The 22,878-nt window shown below is 40.5% G+C and overlaps 2 protein-coding genes across 19 annotated transcripts in view; both read right to left on the bottom strand.

Annotated features, from left to right (window-relative positions):
• The window catches only part of MOCOS (molybdenum cofactor sulfurase), a 237,680-nt gene that overhangs the window by 54,095 nt on the left and 160,707 nt on the right, over nucleotides 1-22,878 (bottom strand). The gene's annotated exons all lie outside the window — the stretch shown is intronic.
• PTPN3 (protein tyrosine phosphatase non-receptor type 3) overlaps nucleotides 1-22,878 on the bottom strand; it is a 90,284-nt gene that overhangs the window by 3,267 nt on the left and 64,139 nt on the right. For 13 of the 18 annotated variants that reach the window (XM_083473156.1, XM_083473145.1, XM_083473159.1 and 10 more), the window contains 15 exons: nucleotides 21,192-21,255; nucleotides 18,540-18,709; nucleotides 16,681-16,815; nucleotides 15,824-16,000; nucleotides 12,760-12,786; nucleotides 11,986-12,160; nucleotides 11,378-11,455; nucleotides 9,608-9,664; nucleotides 8,983-9,139; nucleotides 8,043-8,206; nucleotides 6,959-7,049; nucleotides 4,775-4,836; nucleotides 4,296-4,442; nucleotides 3,699-3,827; nucleotides 1,563-1,708 (listed from right to left, as the gene is read on the bottom strand). In XM_083473156.1, coding sequence (XP_083329282.1) covers nucleotides 1,563-1,708; nucleotides 3,699-3,827; nucleotides 4,296-4,442; nucleotides 4,775-4,836; nucleotides 6,959-7,049; nucleotides 8,043-8,206; nucleotides 8,983-9,139; nucleotides 9,608-9,664; nucleotides 11,378-11,455; nucleotides 11,986-12,160; nucleotides 12,760-12,786; nucleotides 15,824-16,000; nucleotides 16,681-16,815; nucleotides 18,540-18,709; nucleotides 21,192-21,255 — 1,779 coding nt within the window. The remainder of the gene's footprint in view (nucleotides 1-1,562; nucleotides 1,709-3,698; nucleotides 3,828-4,295; nucleotides 4,443-4,774; nucleotides 4,837-6,958; nucleotides 7,050-8,042; nucleotides 8,207-8,982; nucleotides 9,140-9,607; nucleotides 9,665-11,377; nucleotides 11,456-11,985; nucleotides 12,161-12,759; nucleotides 12,787-15,823; nucleotides 16,001-16,680; nucleotides 16,816-18,539; nucleotides 18,710-21,191; nucleotides 21,256-22,878) is intronic. The other 5 variants (XM_083473155.1, XM_083473161.1, XM_083473160.1 and 2 more) reach the window with 1 other exon arrangement.

Genomic DNA, 22,878 nt, shown 5'->3' with positions numbered 1-22,878 from the left:
AATCCTGGTTTCAAATAATTATAAACAGCAAACTTAGACAACCTGATTAAAATCATATTGGCATATATATTTAAGCATGGTTTAGAAAAGCAAGAATGTGCTCTATGCAACCATAGAAGAGATTGTGCACCTTGCAAATGAGATGTCTATGAGTGCACCATAAGGAATTGTGTGCTGCCACACAGAAGAGCAGCCCTGCTGGATCAGAGCAAGGGTCAATACAGTCCAGCATACTGTTTCTCACAGAGGCCCACCAGATACCTCTGAGAAGCCCACACGAGGGACATCAAGGCAATAACGCACTTGGCATTCAGTGGCCTCTGAAACTGGAGGTTCCATGGAATCAGAGTTGCCCGGAACCATGGAGGTAATCGAGTCCAGACTCCTGCAATGGAGGATGACAGATGGCAGTCCAACCTCTGCTAAAACATCTCAAAGAGGTGGCAAAGCAAAGGCCACCTCTTAGGCAAGCAGACTGTTCTACTGTTAGATAGCTCTTATAGTTAGTAAGTTTCTCCTAACATTCAGCCAAATATGCTTCCCAGCACTTTCCATTCATAGGTTCTAGGCCTGTCTTGTGGAACAGTTTGTGCCCTCTTCTGCATAACAACCCCTCAGATATCATGTCCCTCCTCCATCTTCTCTTATCCAGGCTAAACATATCCAGCTCTTTCAACTATTAATTATAGGACTTGGTTTTCAGACTTCTTGCCATCTCCGTCACCTTCCTCCAGACACACTATTGTTTGTTGATGCCCATCTTAAAATGTGGTGCCCCAAATTGGTCACAGTACTCCAGATGTGGTCTAAACAGCACAGAATAGAGTGGAACTGTCACTTTTCCTTCTGGGTTGCCACCACTTTTAACTTCATAATATAGCTACATTACTGGTACGTATCTTCTTTGAATTTTTCTACTCTACTCTTAAAGCTAGTTAAGCTAGTGGCCATCACCACATCTTATGGCACAGAATTCTATGAATCAACTAATTGCCAGGTGAAGAAGTACCTCCTTTTGTCTGTCCTGAATATTCTGCCAATCTGTTTCATTGCATGACCCCAAGTTGTAATATGAGAGAGGAATAAATTAATAAGTCTTTGAATGACTACTAGACATGGTTATTACATGGAATCTTCAGGTTTAGAGATAATATGCCATTGAGTGCCAGCTACTGAGTTATGTCTTCATGCCTTGTTTGTGGGCCACCACTAGGAAACAGATGCTGAACTAGAAGGACCCTTTATCTGATCCAGTGGGATTCCTATAAGTTCTATTTTTAAAAAAAGAAAACAATAACAATAAACCCCACCCCACATAAAATCACACAACCAAGTTGCATTTACAACCGGTCACATTTAAGCTATGTTTTCTGTCTTTTGGGAAAGTCCACTGAAAGGAATAAGCACTTCAAATACATTTGAACAGTCCCTAAGCAGCCTGAAGCAGCAAGAGCAGTTTTGATTCAATATCAGCTATAACAAATTCAATATTCATAAAGCAGACTCAAGAACTATCACAAACTATTATGCCAAATGGTTATATGCACAATTATTTACTGCACCTGCAGTGAACAAGAACTGGCGCATTTCCCACTCTCTTTGATCTCATGTAGGTCACAAATTCCAAAAAGTCTGTGGAATCGTCAGGGACACCATGATCAGGCCAAGCCACATACTGGAGATGAGTGACTGTGTGTTCTTCCTCTGTCTGAAATAAATTAACATTTTCACTATAAAGGACTACAGACATTACTGTAAAAACAGCCTTAACTGAAAATTATGTAATGGGAAAATATCAAACAAACCATTTGCATTTAGATAGCTCAACAATAAATATTGTTGATTTGTGGTCAAAACCAGTACATCATTTATTTATTTATTAGCTGAATCTCTTTCCCCACCCCCCCTATCTCCGGAATGGTATTTTCTGCTGTCTCTCTCAGTAGACCCTGACAATGTACAGTAAACCTACTAGAAATTAGTTACATTCTCATCTGAATGTTTGCTGTACTCCATAGACCAATCAAATATGTGAAACTGTGCTATAGCTATTTCTCAAAAAAGCTCAATTATATATTCAACATAGCAAACTGTTTGTATTTCCATTTTTATGAAGGCAAAATACTGTCACATACAGAGAATCCTAACTCACAGCCACCTGTAACACACTGGGTTCCCTGGGGACTCCCTCTCAAGGCACTTTGTCACTTTATGGCTGGGCCTGCCACCTGGTGGGAAGAAAGCTGCTTCAGCTAAATAACAGCTTAGGTGTTGGAAAGAGCTTGGAGGTCAGCAGTTTGAAGCAGACTGCAGCAGAAGGGAAACATTAAACCCACCTCTCTATGCACCTAACCTCTCTGCAGCCATTTTTAAAAAATAAGTGAGTTCAACACAGTAACACATATAATGTAATCTATAGTTTGGTCCAAAGCGGGTGCTTCCATTTTGCAAACAACTCTGCCAGCTCTGTCACAGTATACCAGACACAAAATGTAGGCAGCGTCTGTTTAATGAACAAAAGATGCAAAAACAAGCAATCAGCTCCAAACCAAATTTGCCATATAGCAGTTATGCTGCCATAGCCAAGTCTACATGTGGCTATATTTTGCCAAAGTCTGCATGAATACTCAAAGCTCATTAGAAGTCAGTGGCCCTAGCCAAACTGAAACAAACAACAGCTGGATAGGTAAAGCTGCATCAAACAATATGGACAGGGACAAGAAAGGGTCCCCGTGGTTTCCATGCAGCTTCCTATGCTTTGTTCTTCTGCATTTACTGTTCATTCATCATAGGATGCTGTATTTGAAGTGTAATAAGAAGAGCCCGGCTGGATCAGGCCAAGGACCCATCTACTCCAACATGCTGTTCTCACAACTGTCAGCTAGATACAGTATTCCAAATATGGTTGCACCATAGATTTGCATAGTAATATTATTCTATTGGCAGTTTTTTGTTATTTTCCAAATTACCCCTAAAACAGAATTGATGTTTTTCACAGCCTCTTCACACTTGGGTCATTTGAGCTATCCACCACAACAGCAAGGCTTCATTCCTTCTCAGTCATCACTAGGATCTGTTTGTGATAGTTGTGAAACTAGGATTTTTGGTCCAATGCTTATCACTTTGCAATTGTTTACATTACACTGCATTACCATTCAGGTGTGTAGGATTCTCTCTCCTCATTCTGTGCAGCAAAATAAGGAATTGAGTGCTGTACCACTGTACTGCACATAGATTTAGTATTCATTTAGCAATCACTTATTCATATAGAAATGGGAGTTCTAAGTTTTGGCATGTACATGCAAACTTGTATATGTATTCTCACGCATGTAAGCATGCACATGCATTGGTGACGAAGAAAGCATCCAAGCTCTATATTGAATCTCATACCACATACAGCTAAGAGCTGTTTGAATGGGCCCTTACTAATGAATAAAGACAAAATAAGTAACAGCACAAGCACTTATACCTGAGTTGCTTAATAATAAATAATAATAATAATAATAATAATAATAATAATAATAATAATAATAAACCAGAAGGTTAGCTTTGTAGATACATATTCCAGTAAGGCTGACCAATGGACCAAGCGCAGCAGCATTTAGATCAGGCGAAAAGCACAACATGTACATAACCATGTGTGAAGTTTTAATATGTATTTTTTCTTGTAGCAAACTGAAAAAATAAAAATCACTTACTTCAATATTTGTAATAACCATTTCTCTAAACACGTAAGCAATGGTACAATCTTCAGATCGACACTTGACACGAAAGTTGCCATAATCAAGAACGTCTGGAGGATCAGGCCAATAAGGATGACATTTGGTCTAACACAAAAGAAAAACTCATCCTGTCACATTTATATCTTCTGTGGAAATACATCTTAGAGGGTTGTTCAAGCAATGCTAATAATCAACATAGAACACACCATGTACTAATTGACATGACAAAAGACCCAGGGGTCCAGGCCAAAGAGTTAGCAGAAGCAATCCCCAAAATGTCTCCAGCCGCCACAGCAGCTGGAGTTAGCTTATGCTCTAGCAGGCCAGAGTATATAAAGCTTTCATCTTTAGCCTTTCCATTGCTGGAAACAAAATAGCTCCTTGGTTCCTGAACCTTGATATGCTAAAAAATTTCACAAGCCACAACTTATTGTCCACCTGCTAAGTTGCACTGAAGAAAAAGGAAAGAGGGCCTAGTTTCAATGTGCCAAGTAGACCACCAAACCACATCTCAATTCACATACAAACCTCCACCCCCAGGAATGGCTTGATAATCAGGAAAACTGTACCTACCCGCCCTCGTTCTGTAAGGGTTGTCAGCATGATAATCAGTGATAATCTGTGATCCCAAACTGCTTGCCAGAAATGAACACAGGTGTGTGGAAGAGGCCCTTGAGTGGCTATGTATTTGTTCACAATGCCTGCAGGAGGAATTTCCAGCTACGAGAAGAAAGAAAGCTGTAAATAAGGTTGATTCTTACTAGTAAGAATCTGAAGTAATAGCAAAGGCAAGTGGATAATAAATAACAACAACAACTATTAATATTTCTAGTCATCCTCAAATACAACATCAACCCACACGATTAGGTCACTAAATCAAAATTGAACAAGAAATTGTACAAGAAATTGATAATTCTGATAATTTTGATACTTTTAGTTCTGTAGACCCATTGAAATTAATGGACCTAAGTTAGTCCTGTCCATTAATTTTAATAGGTCCACTAGTATGGAAACAACTCGTAATTATTTCAAGACCTATCTGTGTTACTTACGTTAACATAATTTGCATTTATGTAATCATCATTTCCTTGTAATATGACTCGAGTGATATCATCTAGCAAGAGGGGAAAAAAGTCATTAGGTTATATAAATTAGTATCACTTTTCACAGAGATGGGGAATCAATTAGCTGCACAATATGGTCTGCAAACACAGTATTTTGAAAACTTAAGTAAATGAACTATGACCAAATAGGACACGAAAGAATAGAATGTGCCAGATTCAAATGAATCCTGAATCGTGAGCAGAAGTGGTTGCTTCAGAAAGATCTTGGGCGTTCAAACCAAAGTGGGGTCAGTCCAAAGGTTCCCAGATAAAAACAGGAATCTCTGAAGTGAGAAAACAGTGCAGGAAGTGGGTCTGCCATAAGCGAAAAATTATCCTCAAGTGAATGCCATATAAGCAAATGTCAAAAGGGGGGGGCTCCCTTTTTTGCTGAGTGTTTTATAGCTTCTAATCAGAGGGAATGATTTTATCAGGAATCTCACATCACAGTGTTCCGAAGCAGTGATGCTAAAGTAATAGATCACCTTCTGCTCTGTTCTGTGCTGGTTCTGCTGCTGCTGCTTACTTGAAACAGTCCTGTCAAGTCAGTTTACACTTCATTTCTGTGACTTTTAGTGCTAACTCAGCAGAGCCAAGTCTGAAGGTAAGTCCCCCACCCCTTCATCTTAACGCCTTAGCTCCTGCAGCTATACTTCTGACAGGTTTCTTAAGAGCACTTCTATTATTTTCACAATGTTCATAAAATGGATGGCAACAGAATACAGGAGATTAACCCCACCAAAACTGCAAACATTTGGCAGTGTTCATCCCCTCAAACATACAAATTTCATTCAATTCAGTCAAAAATTTAAAAAACTTATATACTGTTAAAAATAATAATCAAAGTTTAATGTGCCCAGCAGCACAACCCCTCCTGAACCTACCCTACTGGAATTTAGCAGAATAAAGGAGGGTCTGCCCGAGGGCCTATTATGCCTCCAAATTCCATCTAATTCTGTCAAAAATGGGGAGAAAGAAGTGAATGGGAAGACATGAAGTTTCGTTCCCCCAAAATTAGGCAGCCTCTAAATCTGTCTGAGCCAAATCAGGTTGTTTTCTGAAGCAATACTACAAAACACAGCACTGTCTAGGGGAGGCTTTCTCAACATCAAGTTCCTAGATGTGGTTGAGACAACCACTCCCTGATCCTTGACTGCTGTCCCTCCTGGCAAATGATGAGAGTTGTAGCCTAACAACATCTGGTCCAGGTCAAAGGGGAACAGGGAGGAAACAACACTTTCCTCCTTTTGAAACCCTTCTGATTTCCATCCCCTGCTGTGCTATATGGTTCTAAAAAGCCCTGGGCTAGCCTGTCAACTAAATTAATTAAGGGATGGATTGGTCACATGGGTTGTCAAAAGGAGTGGTGGGTCAAAGAGGGATGATTATCTTAGGTGTGCCTATTAGAATACTAGGGGTGGGCTCACCCATTTCAAGACCAGGTTTGTACTCTGGGTTTGAACCACGGTCCTCTAGCATGCAAGACTTAAGTTGTTTTATGAGACCAGGGTTTCACCTTCAGTCCCTGTGCTCCCAACATTGATTGCTATGACGGAAAGGCCAATGCCCCACAATATGTCAAGACACCTGTCTGCTGCTGTGGTTGAGCAGTTTGGGAACTGCTCTGTATAGGCTGCAAATTGGTTTGAGTTTTCTAGATGTCCAGAGATCAGTGGGGGTTTCCAGCCTTCTGTCTGGTGGGGCTCAGCCTCCAATTTCTGCTTTCAAATCCCATATCCTATGGGCAACTGGAGGGTACTGGTGTTAGTGTATGCATGTGACTGCTTTTGTTGCAGTTTCTGTATGGTAAAAGGGCATTTCTCTCTGTGAATGGGTCTTAAACCACTGTTCCACGAGCCTTGTGTATACTCTGTGCAAGCTCCCTGTGTAGGGAGATATTTGATCTACTAGTGGAGCTGTCATGGATCTTTAGATATGGCATGAAGTAAGTTCAGGATTAGTTGCCCCATTTATGTACAACAAATGTACTTTTGCTTACCCTGAATATGTAGAAATCACCTTATTTCGGGGCAGTCCTGACTCACTTTTAGGCTGATAGGCATGGAATTACTGTTAAATATTACAAGTTAAATATTAAAGGAAATAAAAGGCAAAATATAATTTAATACTCACATGGCAGAACATCTTTGTACCGATTTTTGTCCATGTTTTGAGGTAGCTTTGCACAAGTAATAGCTAATCCTGGCTTTTTTCTATAAAGTTGCTGAAAGAAAATAAAAGCTCTTCACTGAATAATTAAATAAGGATCAAGCTGAATCTAGGCAGTGCAGGACCTCCATACACACTGCCCAGACTTGCTTGAATTATAACAAATATAAAATAATTCCCCACAAATGAACAACTGGCAGTTCCCAATCCCTGTGGATGGCAGCTTGACTGGCACTGGAATCTGCGGTGGTCTTGTATTTGCTCCATATCTCTGGCCAGATCGTATGACAAGGGAGTTGGGGGCTTATTTTATTTTGAGGCCTTGTTGCAAAGTGTTAACAAGTTTATGACAATGCAGGATTAGGCATTTACAGAAGAGAGTTACAGGGCAGGAAGGCGTTCTTAATCCTTGGCTTGCCTATCAAGTCAGAGGAAAGCTGACTAAATACCCCTCAAATTTTGATGCTAGTTCTTAACAGGATTACAGATTAACAAAAATTGTAAGAAGATAAACTTACTATTTTGACAGCTGCGTGTCATTTAAATACACTGTTAAATAAAATCTAATTAGGGCATTATGATATCAACATTGCACTTCTAAAACTGCCAATTAAAAGACTGCATTTAGGTTTTAATTATGTGGTGAAACACAAGGGTTGTATAGGCCTATCCAAGCAGCAATTATTAACAAAACATTACATTTTCCTGCTTTTATATTTTTAGAAACTTGCACTCCAGTATAGTTAAAACATGGTCATTGTGAGAATAGAATGCTGGACTAAGTGGGCCTTTGGCCTGATCCAGCCGGGCTCTTTTATGTTTTTAAAGTCATGACTTGCAATGCTGCTTTGGCCAGCACCTGAATGAACCCTTAGCTTCTGGAACACCAAGTGCTCCATTTCTGGGCCAATGCTGTCAACAAGTTAACGATCACAGAGAAGAGAAAGTCAGAAGGAGGAGAGTAGCCAAGGGAATAGTGGCTTTATTTGCATCTGTTTAGGAAGGGACACATTCAAACCAAGGGTCTGACACTGTGATGCTTGCTTACTTCAAACTGAATTAGGACAGTTCCACTTTCCAGTCCTTTCTTTAGTTGCTCCATTGATTCTTCTAAAGTCTCACCATACTCAGAACAGTTGGGAATAATTGTTTCCAGAAAACCAGATCCATCAGCTTCATCTTCCAACTTGTTCTCAACAAATGGTCTAAGAACTAAAAAGACACAGGCAAATCCAGATCTTTAACATTCTTCAAACAGTAATGTCTAGGTATTTTAAAGAAAATGTATATGAAAAAGGACAGATTTGTAAAAGCTGCTTTGCTAATTGTTGCTCTTTAACAGTTCCAAAGCAAATATCCTAAGGCAGGTGAATATTAGCAGGGAGGGGGATGCAATTCAATCTCTTTCTGTGTCTCAGCAACTATTTTTTTCTTTGGCAAATTGCTGAAATATTGCTCTCATGAGGGGGGAAACAATTTTAACTCCAGTGGCTTATCTCAAAACCTTGATTTGAAACCATGCTGAGATGAGTTTGCAAAGATTGGGTCTGCAGGCAAGGCCAATTTGGATATCACAACAAACCATGATTACAGAAAAATCTTGATATAATGGCATGATGGGGGGTATCTTGGAATCTCAAGTCTCTGGTGCCTGGATCCAGACCAGTAGAGTTCTGAAATTCAAAGATGGAAGGGAGGGATCAAAACACTTCCTTCCCTTCCATGCCAGAAGGAGTGTCGAGCTCAAACTACTAATTGCCCTAGGAGTGGAGAGCTGAAGGGAGGCTATACCCCCCCCCCCAGAAGACCAGCTTTAGTTAACTGTGAGATTCCAATGTTTCAAGTGACTCCTTGTAGAAATTTAAAGAAAAACTCAAAATAAAATAGCTTCTAGTGTACAGACAATAATCCTGATCAGTTATGCTCCAAGCAGCAGGATCCCACCACAAACCCACTCTTCAATAACAATACATCACATAAATACTTACCTTTCCGCCTGATCAGAAGTACAAGCTCACGTGTATGTGACTCTCTGCTGGCTTTTATAAACATCACTACTTGGTCATGTGTGTGCTCAGATATGTCCCGGCCATTGATTAATACTATCTGATCACCTTCAAGCAATTTTGGAATGCATTTATCAGACTGCCATAAGACAAAAGAAAATGAAGTCACCATTTTCAAACCTTTCAGTCTAAGAAACAAATTGGATATTAACTTCAGTGTGAAGGATTTGACTGAATCTCTAATTAGCAGTGCTATTCTTTATCTTGATGAAGTATTATCTGCATTAGGAAACCATGGAAAATTTATTTGTTTAATATATTTGGAAAACTTTTCCATCAGCAATGTCTGACACTATTCAGTTCAGATTGAGAATGAAGCTGTTCAAATAATCCAGGGGTCCACATCCTGATTTTATGCATTTCTATTGAGATAATGTCCAAGTTTTCTTCCCACTCTCTTATTCTACTAACAATGAGCAGCAGCAGCAGTTATAGTCAAAGTAGTAGTAGATTTCTATACTCTGCCTTTTTCCCTGATAGGGACTCAAGGAGGCTTATAGATAAAATACAATACAAAAATGAAGGAAGTTCAAAAGTTTATACTTACAGGGGAACCTGGAATGATTCTGGACACAACTAGAGGTATCTTCTGATCAATGCCCCCCTAAAACATGGTGCCAAAGTATTTTTATTTATTATATTTATATCCAGCTACTCCTCTCAGAGCACCCCAGGATGGCAAGCAACAGTGACAAAACAATACAATCTTTAAAACATTTAAAATACATCTGAATAGTTAAAGTATTAATATACTCAGGCTGAAATCCTATGCTCTGGGGATAACTTCTATTAAACGCAATGGGGTTTTCTATTGATTGGACATGTAGTAAGCCGGCATTGTAACTGTGCAATACATGATTTATTTAGAACAGTTTTCAAACTGTGATGGGGCGTTCCAGAAGTTTATGTGTCAGATAAGCTTAACTTAAAACAAAGCTTGTCCAATATAGCAATATATTACGATATCTGAAACACAGAACTTTATAGGGTGGGCATGAAGGTCTGGCATGTGGATGGCCAAAGGAGCAGCCATGGAGATCTGCAGGAGGGGGGGTTGGAGATGGGGCTTGGGAGAGAAAGAGCAGGCAGTCTTGGATGTTGTGCAGGTGGGTGGTGGAGGAGATGGGGCATACGGAAGAAGCAGCAGGCATTCTTGGATGTTGCATCAGCCTACAGAGAAAGGGAACTCCGCAGCTATCACAAGATGCTGAGATCAAAACTGTTCTGTCTTCAGCTGAGACAAACCACTGTGAAGCAGCCAGAGCAGGGAGAGGGAACACCGCTGTTATCGCAAGGCTGGACACAGTTATTGCAAGGTGCTGGGGCTGAATCTGTTCTGTCCTCAGCTGAGACTTATTGCAAGGTGCCGAGGCTGAAACTGTTCTGCCTTTGGCTGAGACAAACCACACACAGGGACAGGACTGATCACAATTATACTGCCCTCTGGTGTTTTGAATGATATATTGTCAGGTCAAATTTAATGAACCAGTTATCGTGATGCATCGAACGATAAAGCGATAAATTGCAAATAGCTGTAAGATTTAATCTTTAAAACAGCATTCTGGGTGGGTTGGGGGTTTCAGCATGGTTACCTGTTAAAAACACATAATGAAAATCCTCTAACAGGTTTACTAGAAAATGCTTAGTAATGAACTAGGTCTCATGACCAAATGTTTACATTTGATCTAATTTCTTTACAATCTGTGCAAAGATAGTTTTACTCCAGGAAATTTACTAGCATAACTTGGGCAGATGACAAATGATACGAACATAACATTATTCCAAATCACTGTGTAGGGGCAAATGTACTGTTAAAACAAGGCAAAATCTTTGACTAAAAGAGAATCAATATCTTAATCAGGGTCAATAATGACTTACACTCAAAGCAAAACTTGAGGCAAATTTCAGAGTTTCTGTTCTAAACAAAACATGCATAGAATTTTACCCAAAAGGTGAGAATAGCAAGATTTGTCGGGATTTGCTCACCCCCAATATCCACTTGTAATTTGAAGACCCTTGCATTCCCATTTATATCTAGTGCACAAAGCTCTTTCATAATTAGCATCCACATGACAACACTAATAACTAGCTGAGGGCAATAAAATTTGGTTTATTCAGGGAGAAGATAGGAAGGAAGAACTATCAATACTCCATTAAACCAATCACTGTTTTGACAGCACAGCAGCATAATACTTTATCACATACTGGGGAAAGCATATTTAAAAAGATACAAGCAACATTTCCCAATGGTTCCCCTGCAATGCTCACTCACAAGTTATATTTAATTATCAATATTGCTTTACTAGTGCCTTTTTACCTTCAGGTTAAATCCAAATTTTCCATCTTCATCTGGCAAAATGCGTATCAAAAGCAAGTCTCCATCAATAACTTCATTCTGGAAGACAAGGAAAAGAGGCTTTTTATCTGTGAAACATGTTAAGTACTACCTCAGTTGGATGACTTGGATAATCTTCAATTTACCTATCATGAGAAATTTTTCCAAACTGGGCATCCCCTCCACATAGATTTGTCCATTTCAAAGGAGCTATCTAGCCAAAGGCTAAAACTCTATGATAAGGCTAATTTCGCCCCTCTCTCTTAAAAAAATAATAATCCACAAGCAAACAAGGCAATTGACAAGTCAACACAAATGTACAAACGGAGTATAAATACAACCATCAGTGTAATGGAACATATAATTCACATCCAGAAACCCTCCAACTTCTCAATACATATTTACAAAATTATTTTTAAAAGCTTAGTGTACAGATACACACCTCTTCTACAAAATGACCAGGATGGGGGACTGGAATTGATGTATGAAATAAATGGCTGCTTCTCAACTGAAAAGGTATCCTGTTCTGTCTCACCTACACTGCTGTTTAAGCTTATCAGGAAGTGCCAGTTTCATCTTGTTTATCATACCTTATCAAAGTAGTACTGATTGGAGTCATCCATTAAAAGTCCTTTTGAAACATTTTCATTTGTTTCTAAAGACTGTTTATCTTTTCCATTCAAAGGATAAGACCCTGAAAGGTTGCCAACTCCATTGAGAGTCTGGGACAAAACATTCTGTGTTGAATTATTTTCCAATATGTTCCTTCATTAAAAAAACAAAACAAGTTAAACATTAGTAGCCAGACCTCACTATTTAGTGTAAGCCAACAATTTTTATGCAAAATGACTTCTTCTTCTGAATATAAGGATTTCTTTTTGACAAGTCAGTTGTGGGATTTTTTTCAGGATTTCAAATTTTTCATTTACTTTAGCTCACTATATTCCAGCCCCACACTTTAAGATACAAGAAGAACATAATAAATATTCACATTTTCACTAGCAATATCAGCTCAAGGCTCAGAAAGTTTTTCTGGTGCAGCAAAAATTAATATGTTAATAAAATACTTTATACACACACGTGCTCACATGTAACACTAAGTCAGACTTAAACTATGGTTTACCAGGGAGCAGCTGAAATTGCACCCACCCCCTCCTCCCTTTCCTGTCTTGGAGGTGTGAGCATCAAACAGCAATAGCAAGCCAAAAATAAACCATGGCTTATTTTGAGAGAAACAAATCAGCAACACTAGTTTATGAATGAATAAGTAATACATGTTATTATGTTTTCTGGGATTTAACTTGATTAGAATATCTTAAAATTTCAGCTACAAGAGGAATTTGTGACACTGTTGGAAAACTCACTTTGGTGATTCCTGTTCTGATGATCTGCTGAAGAAAACACATACAAGCAAAGGATAATTAAACAAAATGTTTTATAACAAAGATTTTAAGCAGTAGAGAAATGGTGTATTCAAAAACTAAGTATCAAAATCTCATCAGTTTGATTTTATGCAGAAAGCAAAACTTGACAAGACTCTTTCTTCTATGAGACTAAAAATTATTCAGGCATTCACATGCAAATTCAAAACACGTATACAGTGGTACCTCGGGTTAAGTACTTAATTCGTTCCGGGGGTCTATACTTAACCTGAAACTGTTCTTAACCTGAAGCACCACTTTAGCTAATGGGGCCTCCTGCTGCTGCCGCGCCGCTGGAGCACGATTTCAGTTCTTATCCTCAAGCAAAGTTCTTAACCTGAAGCACTATTTCTGGGTTAGCGGAGTCTGTAATCTGAAGCGTATGTAACCCGAGGTACCACTGTAGAACAAACTGCACTGGTACTCTACAAAATCATTTAAGCGACACTCATTTGTCTCTCTAGAGTCACTGTTTCAAAATCTAGGCAAATTACATGTTCCATTTTAAAAATTGTAACTGTTGCAGAAAACATATACAGTATATACTTAAAAGGATGCAAGGAAAATAACTAATTTATCAAAATTCACTCATACAGTGTTCTTATGCCCTTGAACAAACGAAGAAAATATTCTGTTCACTCACACTGCCATCTGGGTCTATTAGTTTCATGAACCCCAAAGGCTGATTTGGGTGTGAACAACAGATAGAAAAAGCAGAAATGGGAATGACATATGCCTTCTGTTTCCCGTGCTTGTTTATATAATAGGGGTATGAACTGGGCCCAAGATTTCCATCATTCCCTGAGTTCCAACCCCAACCACCATTTGATAGGTGTTCCATGCAATATTTGGATCCTATGAATCCTCAAATATCTTTATACAAAAATTTATTTTAAGTATAAGATTTAACTTTCTGTCAGGGAACTGACATCGGAGCAGAGTGGAGAGGCTAGGCTCCCAGATTCTGCAGGAGAGGGAACGAGTTAGGGAAGAGAGAGAACGTCCTCGGGGGAAAGAAGTCCCGGTGACACCAGGAAGAAGGGAGAGGCAGAGAGCACTTCGGAGGGGAGGCCCCGAGACTCTTCCAGTGAAGTCAGTGAGGAGAGTGGAGGACCACCGCTTGGCACGCCCACTCTGCGCAGAAGGCTTCCGCGCAGAGAGGCGAGGCGAAGGTTGTCCGTTAAGGAATTCTTATGCTGGAGGAAATTTAGGAGACACCCACTGACGGATTCTGCCAGCGACTGAGCAGCAGCGCAGGAGGGCTGCTCAGCCGGGGAAAGACGCAACCACCCCAAGCAGTTGGGAACGGCTGGAGGTTTACACACAAGCAACCCCAATTCCCATGATACTTTCTATGGTACAGATTTTGCATTTTTAAACTAAGAACATGCAGCTTATATGCTGCTTAAGTCATTGAGCATTTCACTGCATGCATAGCATATATGTGAATGCAAAAAAGCAAAGAAACCAACAGTACAGTAGGGCGGAACTGCTCTGTGGTGTTTCTGGTGCTATTTAGATGGTAATTTCCAGAGCGTGATGCTTGGGGAGTGCTCTTTGGTCCCATGGAATCTTCAGTGTGTGTTTCCTCAGAGTTCGATTTTAACCCCTGTGCTGTTTAACATCTACAGTGGTACCTCTGGATATGCACACCTGTGGTTGCGTATCCTTCAGGATGCGAACGCGGCAAACCCAGAAGTATTTTTGCAGGTTTCACCGAGCGTGCATGTGCAAAAGTGCTCTACTGCATCACGCGCATGCACAGAAGAGGCACCTCCGGTTGTGAATTCCTCAGGATCCGACTGGAGCTCTGGAACGGATCACGTGCGCAACCGGAAGTACCACTGTACATGAGATCGCTGAGTGGGGTTATCCGGAGGTTTGGAGTACATTGTCACACTGATGACACATAGCTCTAAGTCTCCTTTACATCTGCAGGTGAGGCAGTGGATGTGCTGGACCACTGTCTTGCTTGGATGAGTAAGGGACTGGATGGGAGCCAACAAACTGTAGCTCACTCCATGTAAGACTGTTAGTGGATGGTTCCCGAGAGCAGATGAATGGGAGGCTGCTTGCTCTTGAAGGAGCTACACTCCCTCTGAAGGAGCAGGTACTTCTTGGGGCTACTTCTGGATCTTTTGCTGTCTCTTGAGGCTCAGGTGGCCTCAGTGCCTTCCATCAACTTCGGCTGGTGGCCCAGCTGCACCCTTAACTGGACAAGAATAGCCTAACTTCTGTTTATGCTGTGGTATCCTCCAGGTTTGATTACTGCAAAGTGTTACACATAAGGAAGCCAATGGAGATGGTTCAGAAACTTCAGCTGGTGCAGAAATCAGAGACCAGGTTGCTCACTGTGGCAATGTGGTTTGAGAATATTACACCAATTCTGGACTGACTGCACTGATTGCCAATCAGTTTCCATGCCCAATTCAAAGCACTAGGTTTGACCTATAAAGCCTTAAATGACTCAGGACAACAATATCTCAAGGACCGCCTCTCCCCATATGAATCAACCCAGACCCTGTTATCATCATCTGAGGCCCTTTCTTTGAGTGTCTCCTCAATGAGATGCCTGGCAACATGAAACCTTTTCTGCGGTGGCTCCACTTGTGGAATGCTCTCTGTAGGGAGGCTTGCCTGGCGTCAATGTTTCCCTTCAACCAGGCCTTCGGCTGATTGACATCCTATCCTTTTAAATGTGTTTGTGAGGATATTGGTTTATTTTGTGCTTGTTCTTGTTTTTTTGTGTATTTTTTTTAATCTTTTATTTTTATGCTGTGAACCATCCTGAGTCCTTCAGATGAAGGGCAGTATACAGATTTAGTGATGTCTCCAATTAGGAATTTGGTACTTCTGACTAAAAACTCAGGGTTATGGTATCAGTCGTCGTTACTAGCATTATTCTTTTCTACTGAAATATTTAATATGAAATATCTGCTTAATTTTGTTGTTTACCAATTATCAGGGCAGAGTAGCACTGAAATCACTGTTTGTAGAGGGTATTTACCTTCTCCATGGGCTGCGACTCTGGGACAACTCTGAATCACTATCCTTGGAAGCTGGGGAAACTTTATAGGTGTAAAACACATCTTCTGTTTCAGTTATATAGGAAATCTCGTTTGCAAGGTTATCTACAGATGAGTGTCGTGGTTTACGAATCTCATGACGTAATCTAGGACTTCGCCTTAAAAGAGGTAGGATTCAGAAGTTAGTTGTGATAGTATCTTTCTTAAACTTTTTAAAATATGAGAAGCTTAATATATTATAACACACACTCAGAGGCTACAATTATTTTATCACTTGTTTAATAATATTTTTAAATTCAAAGCCCATTTATTCCAAGTAGACATGAGCTATAACATGCAGAACGGACCACAGACAAAACCTATATAGAAGAAATGTGTTTACTCATTAATAAATGCTATTGTGTTCAATGAGGCTTACACTCAGATTAGCATAAACAGAATTGCAATCTAAGCACAATTTTCTACTTTTAAGTAGAAAAACAGAATGTGAAATTCTGTTTAACTTCAAGCAAGTATCACAACTACTTAGAATAGGCTCCTCCTTCTAGAGTCAGGAAGTCAGTCTTTATAGTTTAGAATTGTGGGAGAAAGAACCCCTCCACTACTTCCTCACATATTGACGCTGTTGAATCAAAAGCCATATCCGACAACCAAGCACTGAGTATTGGAAATAATTGCAGTAACATTTTGAAACACACCAGTAGCTATTTTGAATCTTTATTATTCATCTTTAAGAGAGATCTTAATCACATCAAAAATAAATTTTGACATAAACAAAACTTTGCCTTGTGCTCATGTCCCTTCCCATTTTATGGAAGATAAAAAAGATAATTCTTACCAGTTTGGGGTAACTGGAGGAGACCGAGAAGGAAGACTTTTGGTCTCTAGGTGTTCAGCTGACAAAGATCTCCTCATAGCTGCATTCCAAATCATACCACCTATTACTTTTTTGCAGTAATGATTGTTAGAAGATCTGAAATAAAACAACATACTTTAGACAAAGAACTTTGTGCATAATAAATCTTTATTTTAGGTGCAGAAAGAGGAAATTCTTACTGGAAATTCATGTTCTCTAAACTCCCAGAGGACATTTTAATTCTTCAGGAAGCTCTCTGCCCTTAGCTCATTGAGCAGAGCCAATGACTTGTACTGCCTCCTCCACGGAGAAGGATGCCTCTGCCCTCCCAGATCAGACAGGAAAAACAGAAAGATCCCTTCCACTTAAAACTATATCTCTATAAAAAATTAATGAAATCATTAGAAATCAGCACTGCCACAGAAACATCCAGCAGCAGAACTTTGATGATGCTTTGTGGAAGCAAGCAGAGCTGTATTTAACAAAACAAGCAGATTGCCTCTAGCTCAAGGGTCGGCAACCTAAGGCCCATGGGCCAGAAGCGGCCCACGGAGGCCGTTTAACCGGCCCACAAGCCGCCCCCGAACCAAGCCGCCTGCTCGGCGAGTCCCCATGCACTGCGCTAAACTGTCACAGCGTGGTGCAGCAACTCTCTCAGAAAATCGCTTCTGCACATGTCTGCAGATGCCGGAAATCACGTCTGCGCATGTCTGCGGTGCCGGAAATCGCTTCTGTGCAGGTGCGATTTCTGGCACCATGGACATGCGCAGACGCGATTTCCGGTGTTACACTGCGCCGGCCCGGCCCACGGAGGATCTCCGCGGGAGTGATCCGGCCCATGCCTGGTAAGCCTTGCTGATGTCCCAACTGGCCTTTCAAATACTGATGAAGGACTCAGGAAAATGTACTTTGTTAAGAGGTGCCCTGCAGAAACACCCCTTTAGTTCTTTTGGATATTGACAGACTTTGTACTTTTCCTTCCAGCTTGTTCTCCATGAGCAGCAGCATGCAACATGTCTTGGATAGATTGACTGGAAACAGCCTGGATGTAAAGTAACCTGTCAATGTCTGCCAACTCTCCCTTCAAAAGCTAATCCTCCTCTGTGATCAGACTCCAGAGAAGTTTGTGACCTGGCTTGTGGTAGCTGGGAAACAATATTATTTATACTAAAGAGAATTCTCACCAGCACCAGAACTAGGAATCGCTACTGTATTGGCGAAACTGAGGCTTATAACAAGGAAAACTACCAACTCCGCAGCTTCTGGGAAACTGAGTAAAGAGAGAAAAGAAGAAAAATCTAGTTCACACTCTGAAGAGCAACGCATTAAACAGAAGTTCTTTAGAATGCTGCTGCTGTGGAAGTCAAAAAGTTGCCAGAGAGAAAGTGGGAGCTACACCCCTTTACTGCATGCACTCAGAAGGGGGACAGGCTTCCCTTCAAAATGCTAATCTTTCTGTCAAAAGTTCTGATTGCAGCTCTACAAGAGAACAGAACCTGTAATGTGGAACTGCACAGAGAACACGAAGAACATCAAGTTTCATTAAACTAGTTGTCGGACACATGCCAAATATAGTCCAGGCTAGCCCTTGCTGTGTTCCACACTGGCAGTTATTTTAAAGTTCATTTCTTTGTTTCCTTAGAATTGACCCATTCCAATTTTAACAGACTCCCCTGGCTTCCCTGTGGGACAATTTCCAGGCTTCTAGTGATGTGCTGGGAAGTCAACCAGAAATTTACAAAATCAGCCTTAAATTATTCACAAAATTGTTTAAGTATTATATATGTAAACGGGTTTCAGAATTACATTCAGAAGTTTTCTGTTTAGGAGCTCATACTCACTTGGTTGGTGTTCTAGAACTCGTGGTCCAATAATGGGAAAGTAACTTCTCATGAGGTAGCATCTTCTTTGCCTGGAAAAATGTGTGAAGCTCCACACAAGATTTCCACAGGTTTTTGCATGCTCGGTAGTTTAGCATATTGAAGGCAACTATGTGTTCCCTGGATTCATTCTGTAACAATAAAATATGTATCAGAATTATTCTAATCAATAATTAGAATATGTATAAAGTATTGCGGTAAGAGGTTACCACAGTAAGAGATTACCACAGGACAGACAACAGAAGTTAGGCTATCCCTGTCCAGATAGGGGCACAGCTGGGCCACCAGCTGAAGCTGACAGAAGTCACCTGTGCCACTGAGGCCACCTGAGCTTCAGAAACACCCCCAAGCTACATACCTACTCCTTCAAAGGGAGTATACCTCCATCAAGAGCAGACACCCTCCCATCCACTCAGTCTAGAGAAGCAAACACTATCTTATCTGGACTGAGCTTCAGTTTGTTGGCTCTCATCCCTTGGCCTTGTGAGCTTACTGGAGCAGCTGATTAGCCTCTGATGAAGTTACACAAAGTTTGGGCGTTCCTGGGGACTACTGTCTTACAAGAATTTTATATACAAGGCAAGACCAATTTGTAAATGTTAACACTGAAACGGAAATATATGATGTATTTTCAGCTTTGACTTAAAGTAGAATTTACAGATGCAAATACAGATGTATGATTACATGTTCCCAGTGCTTAGCTGTACTGGGTAATAGCTGCTTTCCACATGTACAGACTGTAGTTCCAAATAAGCTGTACTACAAATGTTGCAATTCTACCTTTTGCTGCAAGATGGCCTCATAATACTGTTTGCTTGCAACAGAAAAACAATTCTGCCAACATATATCTGTGGTAACAGTGTCAATATTGTCAGATTTGTACAAGCTTTTGTATATACATATACAAAATGTATATATTTCAATAGGTTCCAAATATTCTCCCAGCTCTCCCCTTCCCCTTTCCATGGATTGCCCTGAGCGCTTTATAATGATTTGAGGTAGAGGGCCAGAAAAATTGGACAGAGGAAAATGGTAGCAAACTCTTCTGAACAATTATAGCTTGGTCTGCCAAAGGAAGTACTGAAATAAAATGAACGTGGACAGACTGAATAAAACTGCAGAAATTATAAGTTTATTTTTTTTTAAATAAAGGAAGAGTTATTGAACCCATCAGTCAATGAGACAGCAAACAATGCTTAAGGTTAACATTCTTCACTATGAAGAAATCTGATCCATCTGCCACTTTGTAGGACATGCCATATTGGCTTTAATTTAAAGCTGCTTTTGTAACAAAGCAGAAATCTGCAGCATGATCTCCAGTAGACACCAGACACTTACTTGTAAAAGAAAATATGTATTTGGCTACAAATCTCTAGGGACATCAGCAGAGAATTTGTATGGATCAGATTTAGAAATAAACCACATGAAAAAATTCTAAAGTGTTTACTGCTATATTCCACATGCTTTAACTCTAAGGGCTTCTCCAGATATTCTTTTCATTGCACATCCTTAATGATGTGTGCTCCTGATGCTATGGGAGCAGCTATACGTAATTCCACTTTATATAAATATGTGTTGGGGGCAGTGTTTCATACTGCTTCATTTCCAACCAATGCATATCCTGCAACAGCCTGCCGAAATAGCGTAACTTTTCATGCCACAAACATATGGGGGAGTGAGGGGTACTGGCCGGCTTTTGTTATGCTATAGGCCCCTATGGCTCTTCAGGACAGCAATACTGCAGTAGCATTAGGGAAGCATTGGACAACCACCATTAAAGCAGAACAAATCAGCTATCAATGAACTATTATTATGTCAATAACGTTAACACTGTCTGGCCACCAAGCTTAGGGAGTCAGGAAACTTATTTGGCTTAAGTCGGTACAAAAATCAAACCAGAGCCTTCCAACCAAATTCTGCAAGTCCACTCTGCCCTCTAGGCTTCAGGCAATTACACTATACAGAAGCAGTTAACCATGAAGTCCAAAACACTGCAATTAGGGACCCAGGATTTCCAGAAAAGAGCACACCAAATTTAAGTGAGGTATTTTATTTACAGTGCATAAAAATACAAGTCAGACTAAAACAACAAACCTAGCTGATCTAGCCTGCAAGGTACATGGCCCCACACAACAGGAACAAGCAGCACAGTGTGAAGCATAGAATAAAGGAATAACCCAAGAAACTGGCCCAGCAACTGACCCAGAGATTCCCAGCTAATTAGAAGCTCTGATAGCTAGAACCTTGAATTCATGTGTTCCCACAGAGGCACAGTTGCTGTTAATTAAGCAGACCACCATGCTGACTTGATCAAATTAATGATCAGATCTTATTACATCTTTTCTTTGAATGAAAAAACAGGTGCAGGGCACAGGGTAGGAAGAAAATCTCTGATCAAGTATTCCGTCCAAACATCAATCGCCTCTACAGCAATTAGCTTCACATATCATCAATGTATTATGAAATATACACTATAAAAAGGATCTCTGTACACCTTGTTTTCCAACTCATAGACATGGCCTTTAATTCATTGCTCCATCTTGTGGCAAGATTGGAGGTTAATTGTAAAAAAGTCTAGGGGTGGGGTGGCTGGGAGAAACAAACTATACTCACATGTTTCTGTCGCTGCTGGATAAAGAACTTCTTTCGTTTAAACGAAATTTTTATTATGTTCACCCTGAAAAGGAACAAGTTATACTATATCATACTCTAAAAACACAACACAATCAAAACAAACATTGATAGAAAATACAGGTGCAATAATGCACATCAGACTCAATGCTTGGATTGTAAATTAAGTTAACTTAGAAGGTTCACATAAGGGAAGTTTCCTTTCTCCCCTTCCCTCTCAAGCCTTTCTGGAGAATCGAGAGGCCCTCCTGAACCATGTGGGATGTTGCTGGGGAAGGGGAAATTACCTCCACCCCAGTCAGCAGCCCCACACCTTGTCACAGTATTCAGAAGGGCTCCATTATATCTGAAACAGGAACTAAAATCTAAGTAACTACCGTATTTTTCGCTCTATAGGACACACTTTTCCCCCTCCAAAAATGAAGGGGAAATGTGTGTGCGTCCTATGGGGCAAATGCAGGCTTTCGCTGAAGCCTGGAGGGCGAGAGGGCTTGCGGAGAGCTGCCTCTATCCCGAAGCCTGGGGCGTGCTGAGCAGTCACGCCCCGGGCTTCGGGTAGCTCTCCGCAAGCCATGGGAGGGCTCCCACAGCTTGCAGAGAGCAGCCTGTTCTGGGGGCTGGGGTCGGGGGAAGCTCGGGCTTCTCCTGCCCCAGCCCCGCGCCTGGGGAGGGGGGGAATAAGTTTTTTTCTTTATTTTCCCCCCAAAAAACTAGGTGCGCCCTATGGGGCGGTGCACCCTATGGGGCGAAAAATACGGTAGCTATAATTAACTAAAACATTCTCATTTCTCAGAAAATCATTATCACTACCATAAGCTTGAAGCAAAATTTGAAATGAAAGGGAGAGGCTACATTCAAAAGTGCTTTCCTGTGCAATCCACTCAACCAATATCCTTACAATTTGTAGGTAAGCAATAAAAATGTTAGTTACTTTCAAATTTTGCATGGAAATAAAATAGAGGTAATTACACACTGAAGGTATTGGGTGCAGCCCACAATTTCACAACACAAACAATTGTTTCTAGGAAACAGGATTGGATCGGATTGCACAATTCCTGACAAGACTCCTACGCTCTGCTCTAACAAGCCTCATCCATCAAAACCAGCTGACAATACTGTCAAGCAAGCTTGGACTACATGCCCATCAAAAGACAGACCTGAGTCTAGGAACAACCATTCTTTGCATTCCTCAATCTAAAAGGTTGCTGTGCACATCCATGGGTTACAGGTGTGGCACATTCCATTATAATGGGCTGTCCACAGAAGTACTAGCAAGCTTCCTATTGCAATCAGTATGAATGCCTGAGGAATTTGGTATTTGTGAATTCCAATGCAAATTGACCTGATCTGCACGCTGTAGATGACATGCAGATTAAAACGTAATTATACTTTGGATTTTGCACTTCTCTGAATTTTGTGGCACAATTTTATTTTGTGATAATTTTTTTTTAAATCACAGATTAATGGGAAAGAATTGGTTTATGAATGAACACAGAGAAAATTGACATGGAAAATAAACATGATTATGTACCCCACCAGGACACAGATGGCGCTGTGGTCTAAACCACAGAGCCTAGGGCTTGCTGATCAGAAGGTCGGTGGTTTGATTCCCCGCGACGGGGTGAGTTCCCGTTGCTTGGTCCCTGCTTCTGCCAACCTAGCAGTTTGA

The sequence above is a fragment of the Podarcis liolepis genome, assembly GCF_965112155.1.
Source record: "Podarcis liolepis genome assembly, chromosome: 13".
Lineage (NCBI taxonomy): Eukaryota > Metazoa > Chordata > Lepidosauria > Squamata > Lacertidae > Podarcis > Podarcis liolepis.
The sequence above is the reverse complement of the archived record's forward strand: the minus strand, read 5'-3'. Positions and strand labels throughout refer to the sequence as shown.